This window comes from Opisthorchis viverrini (assembly GCF_000715545.1).
Source record: "Opisthorchis viverrini unplaced genomic scaffold opera_v5_9, whole genome shotgun sequence".
Taxonomy (NCBI): Eukaryota; Metazoa; Platyhelminthes; class Trematoda; order Opisthorchiida; family Opisthorchiidae; genus Opisthorchis; species Opisthorchis viverrini.
The window spans coordinates 2,331,275-2,344,521 of record NW_008751665.1 but is presented as its reverse complement, the minus strand read 5'-3'; the positions used below and the strand labels follow the sequence as shown (position 1 = coordinate 2,344,521).

General features: G+C 43.9%; 1 protein-coding gene across 1 annotated transcript in view; it reads left to right on the top strand.

The window, feature by feature from the left end:
- The window catches only part of T265_00897 (hypothetical protein), a gene marked incomplete at both ends in the record, with an annotated part of 24,988 nt that extends 17,831 nt beyond the window's left edge, over nucleotides 1-7,157 (top strand). The window contains 5 exons of the mRNA XM_009164792.1: nucleotides 76-296; nucleotides 719-940; nucleotides 1,289-1,606; nucleotides 2,416-2,599; nucleotides 6,820-7,157. Coding sequence (XP_009163056.1) covers nucleotides 76-296; nucleotides 719-940; nucleotides 1,289-1,606; nucleotides 2,416-2,599; nucleotides 6,820-7,157 — 1,283 coding nt within the window. The remainder of the gene's footprint in view (nucleotides 1-75; nucleotides 297-718; nucleotides 941-1,288; nucleotides 1,607-2,415; nucleotides 2,600-6,819) is intronic.
- Between the last annotated feature and the right edge of the window lie 6,090 nt (nucleotides 7,158-13,247).

Genomic DNA, 13,247 nt, shown 5'->3' with positions numbered 1-13,247 from the left:
GGCTATTTGAACACCAGGGTTTTGGAGACCCTCCAGCGTTCGTCTCATTATTTCATCGATCACGAGGTTAAAAAGGAATGGAGAGAGTGGGCATCCCTGACGGACATCGATTTGTGTATGGAAACTTTTGGAGAGCTCTCCGTACACTCTCACACGTCCGGAATTCTGAGAATACAAAGAACGTGTTATGTTTACAAACTTCCGGGGCATTCCTTGGTGGGCAAGCGTCTCAAGAAGAACAGACCGATCAACTGAGTCGAATGTGCCTCGGAAATCCAGGAATACTAAAATCGTGGGTCGCTTATACGTATGGCGTTGTTCTAGCACCTGACGCAGTGTGAAGATTTGGTCAACACAACCCCTACCAGGCCGGAATCCCTCTTGCTGCTCTCGGGTCAGTATCTCACGAGCCACCGTAAGGTGACGAAGCACAATTGACGCCAACACTCTCGTTACAACCGGGGTCAAGCTGATCCCCCTGTGGTTACCACACTCACTACGCGCCCCTTTTTTGAAAATGGGGGCTGAAAATGGGCTGATTAGCATACTACATAACTCGTACATAGACAGGATATAGTGCCACTCATCCTCCGATCATGAAATTTACATCACGTGGCCCCTCGAGAGATGAGTTCACCTCTTCCATCTGACCATGTAGTGGGGTTCCCGGGCTGGAAAATGAGTGCTGAACGAAGAAGTTGACATCCTCTTTATAAAGGAAACTACTCACAAGGTTGCCGAAATCTCTTTGACAGCCCACGACCGGTTTCACACTTTTTGGAGCTCACCAGGTAGGCACAGTCCCGGAGCTTCCGTCAATCTTATGATCTACTTGAACCCAAATTGGACTCTTTTCGAGAAATTCACTCATTTGAAAAGCAATTTGGGTTTCACGAGAGACTCAACTGAATCTCTGCCTTATCATATTCTACAACTGAATGTGCTGCACACAGGTCGCTTCATGTTTCAGTTGGCGCGATATTCGAGATGTCGCAGTTTATTTTCATAAAGGAAACTACTCACAAGTTGCAGAATAGCATAAACGGGAGATTCAGTTGGGTCTTGTGAAAACCAAATTGATTTGCAAATGAGTGTATTCCTCGAAGTTGTTGACGTCGTATTTTTATAAGTGGACTTTTGGCGATAACGGTAATTCCTTACGCCTACGTCCTTGCATATCAGTAACAGTCGGTACACTCTGTTTCCTCAGACAGTATCAAGTTTTTAATTTACGTTCACCGTATCCAATCAGCGCGTGGGTAATTCTTTCCCTCCAATCCTTGATCAGATCTCCCGAAATGCAAATCTTCGTCTGTCATATCTTATTCTATTCGTCTTGGATGGAATATGGCATGGTTTGGTGATATTCTACTCGGTCTCCCTGTTTCTTGCTGGAGGTGGCTACTTCTCCGAAGCCATTTTCATCGATTCACTGTCAAAGGGGAATCACTTCGACATCAGTCTTTGCGGGGGTAGTTCCATGGTCTACGTGATCGTAAGTGTCAATCTTCGAGTGATCTTCATGTCACGTGACATAAATTGGCCTGTCGTTGGAGGATTCATCTACACTCTGGTCTTCAATCTGGTGCTTATCATGGCCATACAGGTAAACAACTTTTTGGACAAACGTTGTTCAGTGGGGCTAATCAGATACTCGTACACTTGAGCTTTTAAGCATGCGGTTCACGTACCAATGTGACAACAAACAAGAACTACATTCTGTAGAAAAATACAAATTTCGATGGAAAATTTCATACCGAATCACATGGCTGAACAACATACTTCCAACTGAAGATAAACAAAGATGAAATTTAGAACCTATCGGGTTTCGGATCATGTGGTTCTAGGTCACTATGCGCGGTGTGCCAATGATTCAGTCAAAAAATCCAATACGAACCCGGATATTTGACATTATCAAGAATTCGTCAGCGATCCATGTGCGGTTGTTCAAAGCGACTTCATGGGTATTACCAGAGTGGTGGAATGCTACACATTGTTGATGTACATGGTTTCAAAAATGGTATTCAGGGGACATAGTTGATTTGGTGTTTGCATCGACTTTCACGAAGTCGATGCCGTTTTGAATTCTTGATGTGCATGAGGGAAAATGGTTGCATGGACAGAGTATATGATGATTTTGGTAGACAGTGTACAACCGAGAAAGTCAGCATGTGTTTACTAGACATATGAATTGCGTTGATTCGAGCAAAATTTGATGTGAAATACTGAAAACCTGTCCAAGGTTTCATGGTTAGCTCATCATCATTGTCAGCTGTAATAACCGCGTACTCGTCGTACACTGGTTGTAGCTGCCGCAGTTCCGTTCACCGATGTTTTTTTGGGAGGGATAGGTACAGTGGGCTGTCAAGTGGGGGGGGGCGGGTTGGAAAAGAAGCTATGCATTGAAGGCAACAGCTTCGATGCACGAGCGCCATTGAGGGCGCGNCTCTCTTCCACCCTTCACGTGGTTGTGCGAAAAGAGCCCTTCGAAGAAGTCGGTCGACTGGCATACGCAACACGTGGCCAAGCCAGCGCAACCTATGCAGTGTGGTCAGTTCATCTATCGAGGGTGTGTTATTTCTCCAGAATACCATTCGACGTACTTTGGAATTGCTGATCCGGTGTTCCCACCAGATTCGGGCAATGCTCCGAAGACATCGATGGTCAAACACTGAAATTCTTTTGAAGTCCTCGGCTCCCAACGGCCATGTTTCTGATCCATATAGTAATATGGAGCGCACCGCAGCATTGGATAGCTGGACAACGGTTTTCTGTTTCGGACGTGAGGAAATGAGAACAGAACCTGAGCTTACTATCGGTCCAGAGTTCAATCTCGTGAATTTTTTATCACTCTGTTAGAGATCGGTCTCCTCCGTTAGTGTTAAGTTCAAGGATCAAACTGATACCGACTTGCTGTCGTAATTGATTGTAACGCAGCACGCATTCTAAGAAGCGGGAAAACTCTGCTTTGAATCTGTTCCATAGAAAACGGACCGTCGGTCCTCTGACTGCACCCGCAGACAGTAATGCGTGCCAGCTCAGAGAACTGGCCAAGCGTATGTGCAAGTGTCCACTAGTTCGCTAGTTCCCTATGGATTGCTTTGCGTTTGGTTATACATCCCTTACATCCCCGTATCACCTGACAGTCATTACGCGTTAAACTGATGGCTTACCAACTCGTCTTATCCTTAGCCGGCCTCGACAGCTCGGTAGATTCCCGTTGTCCTCAGGATTTTAACCGTACATGAACTCGGAATTTCTAAATTACTTCCATAGATCATCAGTTGTCAGATACTGGGTGAAATGCTATTAAATTCAACGTACTTTCCTTTAGTGTTCTGGTTGATTTTCAGCCTAGAATCATTAACGACAGAATAGGACTTAATTTTTTAAAGCGGAATGAATAAACGCACTCTTTAGCGCCCCAGACAGTGAGGAATGTCAATATGGTCCCGACTGATCAATAAACAAATTTGGGTGTCAGTCAACAAATGTAGCATGGTATAACGTCCAACACGGATGTAAACGTTTCTTTCACTATATTCGTAGTACATCAGTCATGAGATTGCTGAAAATTCGTCAACAGCCCACGACCGGTTTTGCCCTTCTTGGGGCTCATCAGGTAGGCGCAGTCCCCGAGTTTCCGTCAACCTTATGTCCTACTTGAAACCAAATTGCACAAAGTTAGTGAACTACACTCATTTGCAAACTAATTTGGTTTTTCGAGAAACTCACCTTGAACCCACCTAAATCTCCCGTTTGTGGTGTTTCCAAGCAATTGAATGTGCTGCACCAGGCGGATAATTTCGTGCAATTCAGTTTTGAGTAGAACGTAAGGTTGGTAGAAACTCGGGGACTGCGTCTACCTGATGAGCCCCAAGAAAGGCACAACCGGTCATGGGATGTTGACGGACTTTCAGCAAACTTATGAGTAGTGCATTACGAATATACATGTATCGCGATATCCCGAATATCGTAGCGACTGAAACATGACACGGCCTGGTGCAGCACATTCAGTTGCCTGGGAACACCACAAACCAGAGATTCAGCTGGGTTCGCAAAAGTAAATTAGTTGGAGAATAAGTGTATTTCGTTTCTTTTACTAGTTTTCCAGTGACAGGGACTCTAATCTTTGATGACACAAAACATGTCTGCCCAGGTCACGATCGCCACAGATCTGCCAATCCAAAATCTGTCGCTAATGTTTGACGTCATGTCAGCAGAATGCGAGATCACTTGAAATTCAGAATGACGCTTCTTCTATTTGTCCACATGGGACCACAGGCTGTGTGTTGTTCAAACCATCCATTCACGTCGCTTACGCTGTTCGTCTACGGTCTAGAATCTTGGATGTGACTGTTTTCTCCTTTCTTTTACTCCTATAGAGCTGCAAATAAGCTAGATGCCTATTTTCCCTTCTCTTGAGTGAGGGAGATAAAACAAAGTACGCATTTGATCAGCCATGCCACTACTCACCAGAATGGCGTCACCGATGACTTAAGTTCACGCTAACCGGCACCCATACGCCCTCTTCACCGATAGGGATGTACATTAGTTGATATTATGAACACGAATCAGTCTGGCCGTGCAATGACTCGTTTTTGCTTACAAACGTGCTCAACATTGTCTCATCTAGCGAGTACTTGCCTTCTTGTTTCGCGTCATTTGGAGTAGCTTCCTGTGAAACATCCCCTATCCATGATTTATGGCTGAGTACTGTTCAGCCTCACAGCAATGTATCAACATATTGGTGACAGTGTTGCGCTGCTTAGCTGTTGATCGACCGAGCTTCTCAAGTGGCTTGAGAACTTTCACCACCGTGTGAGAATATCGTCAGTGCACGGTTGAGTAGGTATTTTCTCGGGCTCCCGTGCGTTTCACAGATTTATGTGGGACTTTTCTTCTTTATTACATCCAGTAGTCATTCGGTTTGGCCCTCTGAATTGTTGGCCCATTTCCAAATTACTTGTGCTTTCTACTGGCTTTGAATTTTCCATTTCACTGCTACTTTCCGTCAATTTTTTCAACCTTCACTTGAGTAGTTCTGGGCTTGATTGAGCCAAAGCTTCTTTGTATTAAGATGTGTCTGTTGATGGATTTCTCGGCTGAGTGCAACGAGTGAATGAAATCAGTTTCTTTCAACCAGCAGAGGTGCTTTGTTTAAGTTTACCTTGTATCCTTTTCGTTTTCTTGCACGGAGGCGAACGATCATTGATCGTGCCACTCAAAGGCAAGTTGATTTTTGTGCATGCTGTTGAATAGCTTCCTTTCTTCCTGTGCCGCGGACTGTTTGTCACCGCGCTCGCACCGAATGTGGTTCACGTTTTCTAATTTCCGAATTTGTTTTGACAGTACTTTACGAAATGTGTTCGTAAGTTTGTAGACCAACGTCATATGGTGTTGTCGTAACATTCTTCAGTCAGTGCAGAAATATTCGCGATGTACTNTTTTACGTTCCCTTGTGTTGCTGGATTTTTCTTGTCACTTTCTTCAAGGATCCCATTGTAACGTCTCCTGGACAACCCTTACCCTGGAAAATCTTGTATAATCGTACTTATTTAAACTAAGATCACTCTTACAGTTATCTGGAACCGAGTATTTTCTTCGTTCGCTAGTGACAGGTTCTTGTGTTGCTTCCATTGGTTACGCTTATTTAAAAGGCATGAAGTATCAAACCGAATCCGTGACGCGCGTAACCTGGTCACCGTGGTTGTCCACAAAAGTAGAGTTACCGAATTTAGACTAGCTGTTGTAGGGTTGTATTTCATGCCTACTTATGAGTAGTCTAAAAAGTATATTCTGGTATGATGACCTTTACATCATCTGAGTAGGACACATTTTCAGATAGGTTTGGTAATCAATCGGTGGATTTATTACTGGGAGACGAGACCAATTAAATGTACGAAGGTTCATATAGATCAATCAGCCACGAGTTTGCACACCAGGATCGATGAACATGAGCAATGCACGAAGAGCGATCTGAAAAGCTGATGAATATCACGTAATAGTTAAAGACGCGACAATAGCCGGGCATGTCTCGAACACTGGGAAATGTGAAAGGTTAGATACAAAAACTAAGAGTCACACCACATCAGCTGGTGACCATCGCCAAACATCCTGGTATGAATAAAGTGGAGAGGTAGAACTGACAAGCTTGTGGAGAGCTGTTTTTGGGCCAGCCCAGACGACACGAGGCAGTGTGCGGTTATTAGTGAAACGATATGAATGAAGAAGTACAAAAACCCAAATATAGTTAGATTCACTTAGTTCTCCTCCAGAACCCAGTTCAATTGTTCTGGTGCCGCTCAACTCACACAGACCAACAAAATCTTTACGGTGTCCTAGACCAGAAAGGAAAGGCCCTAAAATACATATTCAACATGAGGACAATCCACCAACCAGTCCTTGAGTGCTGGTTGGGACCTGTGGCTGTCTCCACTTGAGGAGTCAGTAAATTTTTGTTGATACACTAATGCATAGTTCAGTTGTAAGATAAACTGTATGAACGACTGATTTGCATTAAAAACCACTTTGGCTTACTCGAATAAGGCGGGTTCTAGTGAATGATGACTGTTAAAATGATTGGTTTCGGTGGTTATGATCCTTAGCTGGGTTTCCCATAGTTATCGCGCATAAAATAGTGAGACAAAAGAACTTTTGGCTTCATGCGTCCCCTGAACATATGAACATACTACAAATATGTTATTTGTCATTTTGTTTCACTTATTTTTTGTGTCCTCACCCACCCACCCAAACAAAGTTCACAGTACCTTCATCGAGCCCGGACTATCTAACTTACGTGAAAAACAAAGTTCACAGTACCTCCATCGAGCCCGGACTATCTAACTTACGTGAAACTAAGCCAGTCTCCAGCATTTTGGCTCGCTCTCCCCATTGCTGTATTTGTCGCGAACCTGCCGGCGCTGCTCTGGCGTGCATACTCGGACATTTGGCTGCAGACGTGTGCTCAGACCGAGATGCAAGGCGTTGAGGCAAAACAGAAAACCCAACGGACCAACTCCAGAGGAAGGAGCTTGCGGTTTTGGTTGGACAAGGATAGATGGAACGAAAGTAACCTCTGTTTCCAATCACATGACGCTTATTTCAGCGGGGATTCGCTTCGTCTCCGTGAGGTTGTAGAAAATAGTAAGCGTTAATATGGCTGCTATATCATAAAACTAACCCCTTTTACCCATCACATGACGCTTATTTCAGTGGGGATTCGCTTCGTCTCCGTGGGGTTGTAGAAACTAGTAAGCGTTAATATGGCTGCTATATCATCCCCACAAGCACGTGAAATTATTTTTGTCTGTCTCGATTGAATGTACTTCATACTGATGACAAAGAGATTGATTCATTCTGTAAATTACCAGCACAGAGTACTTTTGCGACTACCACGTAACGTACCAATTACTGGTTTTCATCGATTGAATGCCGTTTTTGAGATAAACTGATATCACGGAGGTTCCAAGTGACCATATGTGGTCACTAAAAAACGCACACGTCGTCTGGTACACACACAAGCGTGAAGTCCAAAACTGAGACGTGGATATGGTTATCTGAACTCTGTTAGGAAGTAAGACTAAAATTCGCTATAGTCGTTGTTTGAAAATAGAAACGTCAGTGGTTTGTAACACTCATTGTATGTAACACGTGACACCAATCACCACACACAACGTCATGTTAGTTGCTCCAACCAAAGCAGGTCCATACAAACGGTAATTCAAAGCAATGCATACTGCCATAAAATTTATTAATCAAGCCCTCGCCTAGGTAGTGGAGGCTGGGCCACGCATGCCTTGTTGATTGAAAAGGCACCCCGGAGAGATTGGCACCTATCAAAGTATAGAGGACCCCGCATGCATTCAACATCAGGTTAGATTGGCACTCGACTCTATTCCTCAAAAGGGGCTTGTATGTATTACAATGTTTACAGTCCACTCTTGTTTGTTTCACTCAGCTTTCTAGCGTCTTTGAGAGGGTTCTGCCCATGTGTGCTAACCTTTGGTCAAAAAGAAGATGACCAGACAAAATGATTGATTATCTTCATTGAACGAAGTGATGTCTCGCTTATGACTACCGCATTGAATCGTGAAATGATACCGGCAACTCGAACAAACACATGCACTGCCGAGAATTCCTTCATTCACAAACTGGGGAACTTTTCACCAAAAAGTTTCTCATGATTCCAGTGAGACTAAATATTGCTTCACAATGTCACTTTTCATTGTGTTCGTGACGCGATGTCTGAAGAACACCGCCTTTCGAACACAAAAGAATGGAAACGGCGAGAGTGAAAAAGATTCCAATTCCTCCTAAGGAACAAGATGTCTGAATATGTGGACGTTCTCAAACGAGTTCGATGAAACTCTTGTATCCTGTTTAGCACATGGTACTGTGATTGTTGGTCCAGCTGTCAGAATGTGACAGGGGTGGACACAGATGGTCTTCGTGTGCCCGTGGGTAGGTTTGTCAACTGTGTAGCCAAGTCTCCAAACTCTGTTTGGAGTTACTCGTTTCCGGATCCTATCCGAAGTACTTGATTTCCCCCTTGCTATCACTATAGGCTTATTGACTAGGATAATGTTGGGTTGCATCTTGATTAACGGAACTATACTACAGGACATTTTGTCAGTTATGAAATTCTTCACACTGTCGTTCTAGTCAGAATGTTGTACTCCACTTACTGTACTGCCATGAGACACCTGTGGGTGCACATGGTGCCCCTCTTGCGTAGGTATTCAACAATGTTAGCAGCCCGTGATGACGTAAAACTCAGGCAATCTTTGAGCACAGAAAATTCTCGACATTCCAAGGAATCTTACACATACTGCCGAATGAAAATCAGCTAGAAAGTTTGGCAACATGCCCGATTTTATACAATTCTTGGTTGAATACCTATCGTACATATTTTCGTTTCTTTTCAGAGACAGTCGTGGACACAGAGCATGTTTAGTGAAGACCATAGCCGAAACACGAACTTTTATTCATCCTTCTTTCCTGTTCTTTACACCGACTTGTATCAAAGTTTTGTATACTTTGATTAGCTTGCGTTCGCGTTCAATTTAATCTGGGCACATATGGGGAAGTAAAATCTAGTATACACTGGTTTAACCATAGTCTCGTCATTCAATTGACCATGCAGACCCCTTACGAATAGTTCAAAGGAATAAAACATCAACTCCCCACCGAACGGGGGGAAATATACGAGACAAACGGGGTTCATTGTTGGTCAGTGAGGATTAGCCCAAGAAAATGCAAGTATTTAACACGAATATACGGAAATTCATCCATGTAGGAAGGCTGAGTCTTCAACCTGTACTGGCACGTTCCTACCACACTGGTTCGTATTGACATCATCTTACAAATTTTACTGCTAGTGGACAGAGGAGCAAAGTGTCAGGTCAAACAATGGGGAGGACAATGGGGGGTTCTTTCGAGTTGCATACCTCGATGTGTGAAATTACCCCAGTAATCCAGTGGAGGAAGTTTTGAAAGCGGCTCTGTTAATTAGGATGTAAAAGGTTGGAAGAATCGTCAAGGATGTTAACGATTTAATGAGAATTAATGACATGTCATTCTGCAAAGGCTTATTTAACAAAACTAGAGGCGGGGTGACATGCATGTACGCATGCATGTGCACTGCATGTGACAGATAGTGTGTGTAGAATACTTCGGCGTATTCAGGAGAGCTCACTTGAGTGACGCGCAAAATCACAAGCCAGAAATTGTGGATTCTCGAGATTTATCAAGAGATGCGGTATTACATGTATAAAATACGTAATAAAAGGGGTACAAACGTAAAATTATGGGGGTTTCCGTCTAAACTGTTGCACGAAGCGGTGCAAGTCCAAAGAAAGCCCAGGGGAAATAGCAAATCGATCTTAGTTTGCGACGCACGCCTGGGTACAAAACGTGGTAACGCAAATAGGTCAAAAAGCCCGCGTAAAGAATGGCCGACCAAGCTGGTTCGACAAGCCACGGGTTAAAGTTCATGAGGGGTTAAAAAATGTAAATTGAGTCCATGGGACAAACGTAGTAGACAGCAGCAGATAAGAGAAGAGTTTGAGGGGGGGGGGAGAAAGTACAATGTGCGTGAACAGCTTATCGCCGGAAAGTAAAGTGTGATGACAGGAGTGTAACAATTCAAGATGTAGATGGGATTCTCCGGCCCAAGCCTTAGATCCGCAATGGTTTAAAATTGTCAGGACGCGTCCAGAGGGCGTCCAATAGCCTCACAGTTCTCTCAGCCGCAAAATTTCTACGTGTGGAGCAACACTTTTTGCACCAAAATATTACATTTTGTTGCGTATGTGCTCAAACCAAAAACTGTCCTAATCAACGTTCGCATTTTTGCAGCTCACCAAATTTCGTTGTCCACTGAAGTAGTCATATCTCTGGCAGAAAAGTCTAGTGGAATAATTTCCCTGCATCGCTGAAGCCTAAATTGGGCTCAAAAGTTTGAACTGGTACTCTTAACCCAATTGCCCGATTTCTTTGATCCATCAAGGCCACCTATAGCTGTCGAAAATTCAATTCCATTGGGCGAATACTGAGCGCCTCTCCAGACATGAAAAGTACATGTGCGGAGAACGACCCATCCCCAAGGTCATCATAGGTAAGATAGCAGGTGTGTTGGCGTAGCTTACCAAACGGCTTATCAGTATGCGACCGTGGGATGGGTGTGAAAATGCTCACAGCAGGAACGTAGCCATTGGCTAGAGGGAACGAACAATACAATGACCATATGTGAACATTCAGCCATCCTATTTACGCGGTAGCCCTGGAGGCTTGCCCTGACAATATAGCGGTGTCCCAGGTTGTCTGGGTTCTCCTAATCGCGTAGACTGGCAGGCTGAGTTCAGGTGCAGCAAATAGACGGCCACCCGCGATACAAGAGAGATGAAGTAGCTGACAATTCAGCTAAGGGACTGGCACTGGCAAACTACATAAGTGTTCTATTGAGGATTACGCGGAACAGTGAAGCACGGATTCGATAATCAGCGACAACCTTTTTTATGTCCACATCCGAAAGTCACTGCTTAGGGAGCATAAATTTTTTGTTCCACAATGTGGTGACCATGTTGCTCGTGGGGGTGGTAAATGGTACTAAGAGGATTCGAAAACGTCCAACGTTCCCTATAAAACTGTCGGTACACCCAACTTGTAGAGTGAACACCCGTTTGCATTCACTGTTCGACCAATATGTTCATCCTGAGTGTCCAGATAGACCGTCGATAGAAATTATAACAGGAACCACAAAACGACAGTCCACAGGTTGGACTCAGCCACCGGCAACTCAGGTTTATTTGTAAGTAATATTACCAAACGGTTATTCTTTTAAAAGAAATGAAATTACCCTTGCCAAGGCCAAACGCTTGTTTGTTTCCGTCTTACGAAAGTGTACCCGACCGAATAAACCAACAAGCAGGATGTAACGACACACACTGAGATGAACCGAATATGAATGCAACTCATATCTAAAACAATCCACTCATAATTTAATAAATCATACGTAATAAGACATATCAGTCTAATACCAATGCCACACCATCATAAAAATTGTGCAGAACTTTGAACACAGCTACGTTTCAGTGCTTTTGAAAAGTGTTGTTCATAGTTTGGAAACGTGGTAATCAGCCTATATCAGTTGATCATATGTAAAAGACATCAGTTTCTAATACCAATGCCACACCATCATAAAAATTGTGCAGAACTTTGAACACAGCTGCGTTTCACTGCTTTTGAAAAGTGTTGTTCATAGTTTGGAAACGTGGTAATCAGCCTATATCAGTTGAGCTGTTGGCCTGCATTTGTGAACGTGTTGCTTTCGTTTAACTGAAGACGGTTAATCAGTCCCTGAGGAGAGAAGCTGTTCTGATGAACTTTCATCTTGGTGGCCACTTACCTCCGTGAAAGTCAGTTTCTTTCTGAATCACATGGATATTTGAAATCCAAAAGCCCCTCAGTATCGCAAGGACTCTTTGAGCAATGAGCTTGGTTCCAACTACGCGACACCGTTTGCAAACCTCCACTGGAAAGTCTCCAGACTTGCATTTGCATTGTAGCTCACCTGTTGGCATCACCGTCCTGCTGCATAAACATGGACAAGCTTAGTGGCCTGGATTTATGGTCATTCTCGTTAGCCGGAACAAAGGTTAAATTTTCAACCCTCCAGCTGAACAAAATTTCGCCAACCAGAGCTCAGAACAACTCTGGCCGGCTTCCTCTGAATAGCTTCAGAACCCGGTTTGTCGCGTTCTTCAGGGATCGTTTGAGGACCTGTATGTTTCATTTAGGTAACCCATTATCATTGCGGTTTTCATGAGAATTCCCAGGTTGCTTTTGAGGATCAGGTTTATTCACGACGGAACAATTCATTGGATAAACGCAACATACCTTAGTATTCGGAGACAAAATTACAGTAGATTAACAACATTGTTATTTTGGTCAATCCTCATTTCTTATTGGCGTACACGCAGTCTTCTTACAGTGGAAGCTGCAATTCGCCTAGGTCTGAATGGTTCGGCTTCTGATGAGTCTTGCATCAGGGTATCAGTGTTTGCTGACAGTGATTTCAGTGTTCATCTGAATTGCTGACAAAAACGAATGAACTGAACGTACTGACGTGATGACCTTGGAGTGCGTTGACCTTCATTTGCACTGTGAAATACTGATAGGATTGGTCTGATTGGCTGATCGTGTGACCTGTTGGAGGCTTTGCATCAACTCCTACCGCTAAAATGGTCCCATCGCACTTACCTACCACCCAAACACAGGCGTGAAATCCGTACTATACGAAATGATCCGCGAGCGCTGAGTATACAGGATATTTCGATTGAGTGCTAGCGGAAGACAACCTGAGACCTGGCAAGGCGGGGCTTAAAATTATCATTATTAAAGCTTCCTTGACCTAAATGAGCGACTGCGCTATCCTGGATGTGTACCGATAGCCTTGCTGTGAGATCAATGATTTCGACTCTTGTGCTCGGTGAACTAGACGGATAGATTGTGCTTCGCACAGCTTTCCTTAAGTGTCTTACTGTGATCAAATCCCGAACAGAAAGGCGCAGTATGAGGCAAGTTAACGCGATAACCTGGGACTGGGTGTCTTCTGGGCTTTTCTATGGTTTGCGGTGGTCTGACGGGGTTCCAGTAAAGCACTTCCATGTACAAATCAATCATCAAAGGACTGTGTGTACTTTCCGGCAGCTGATGACCGATGATCCCCCTCCAGTCCTGCTGTA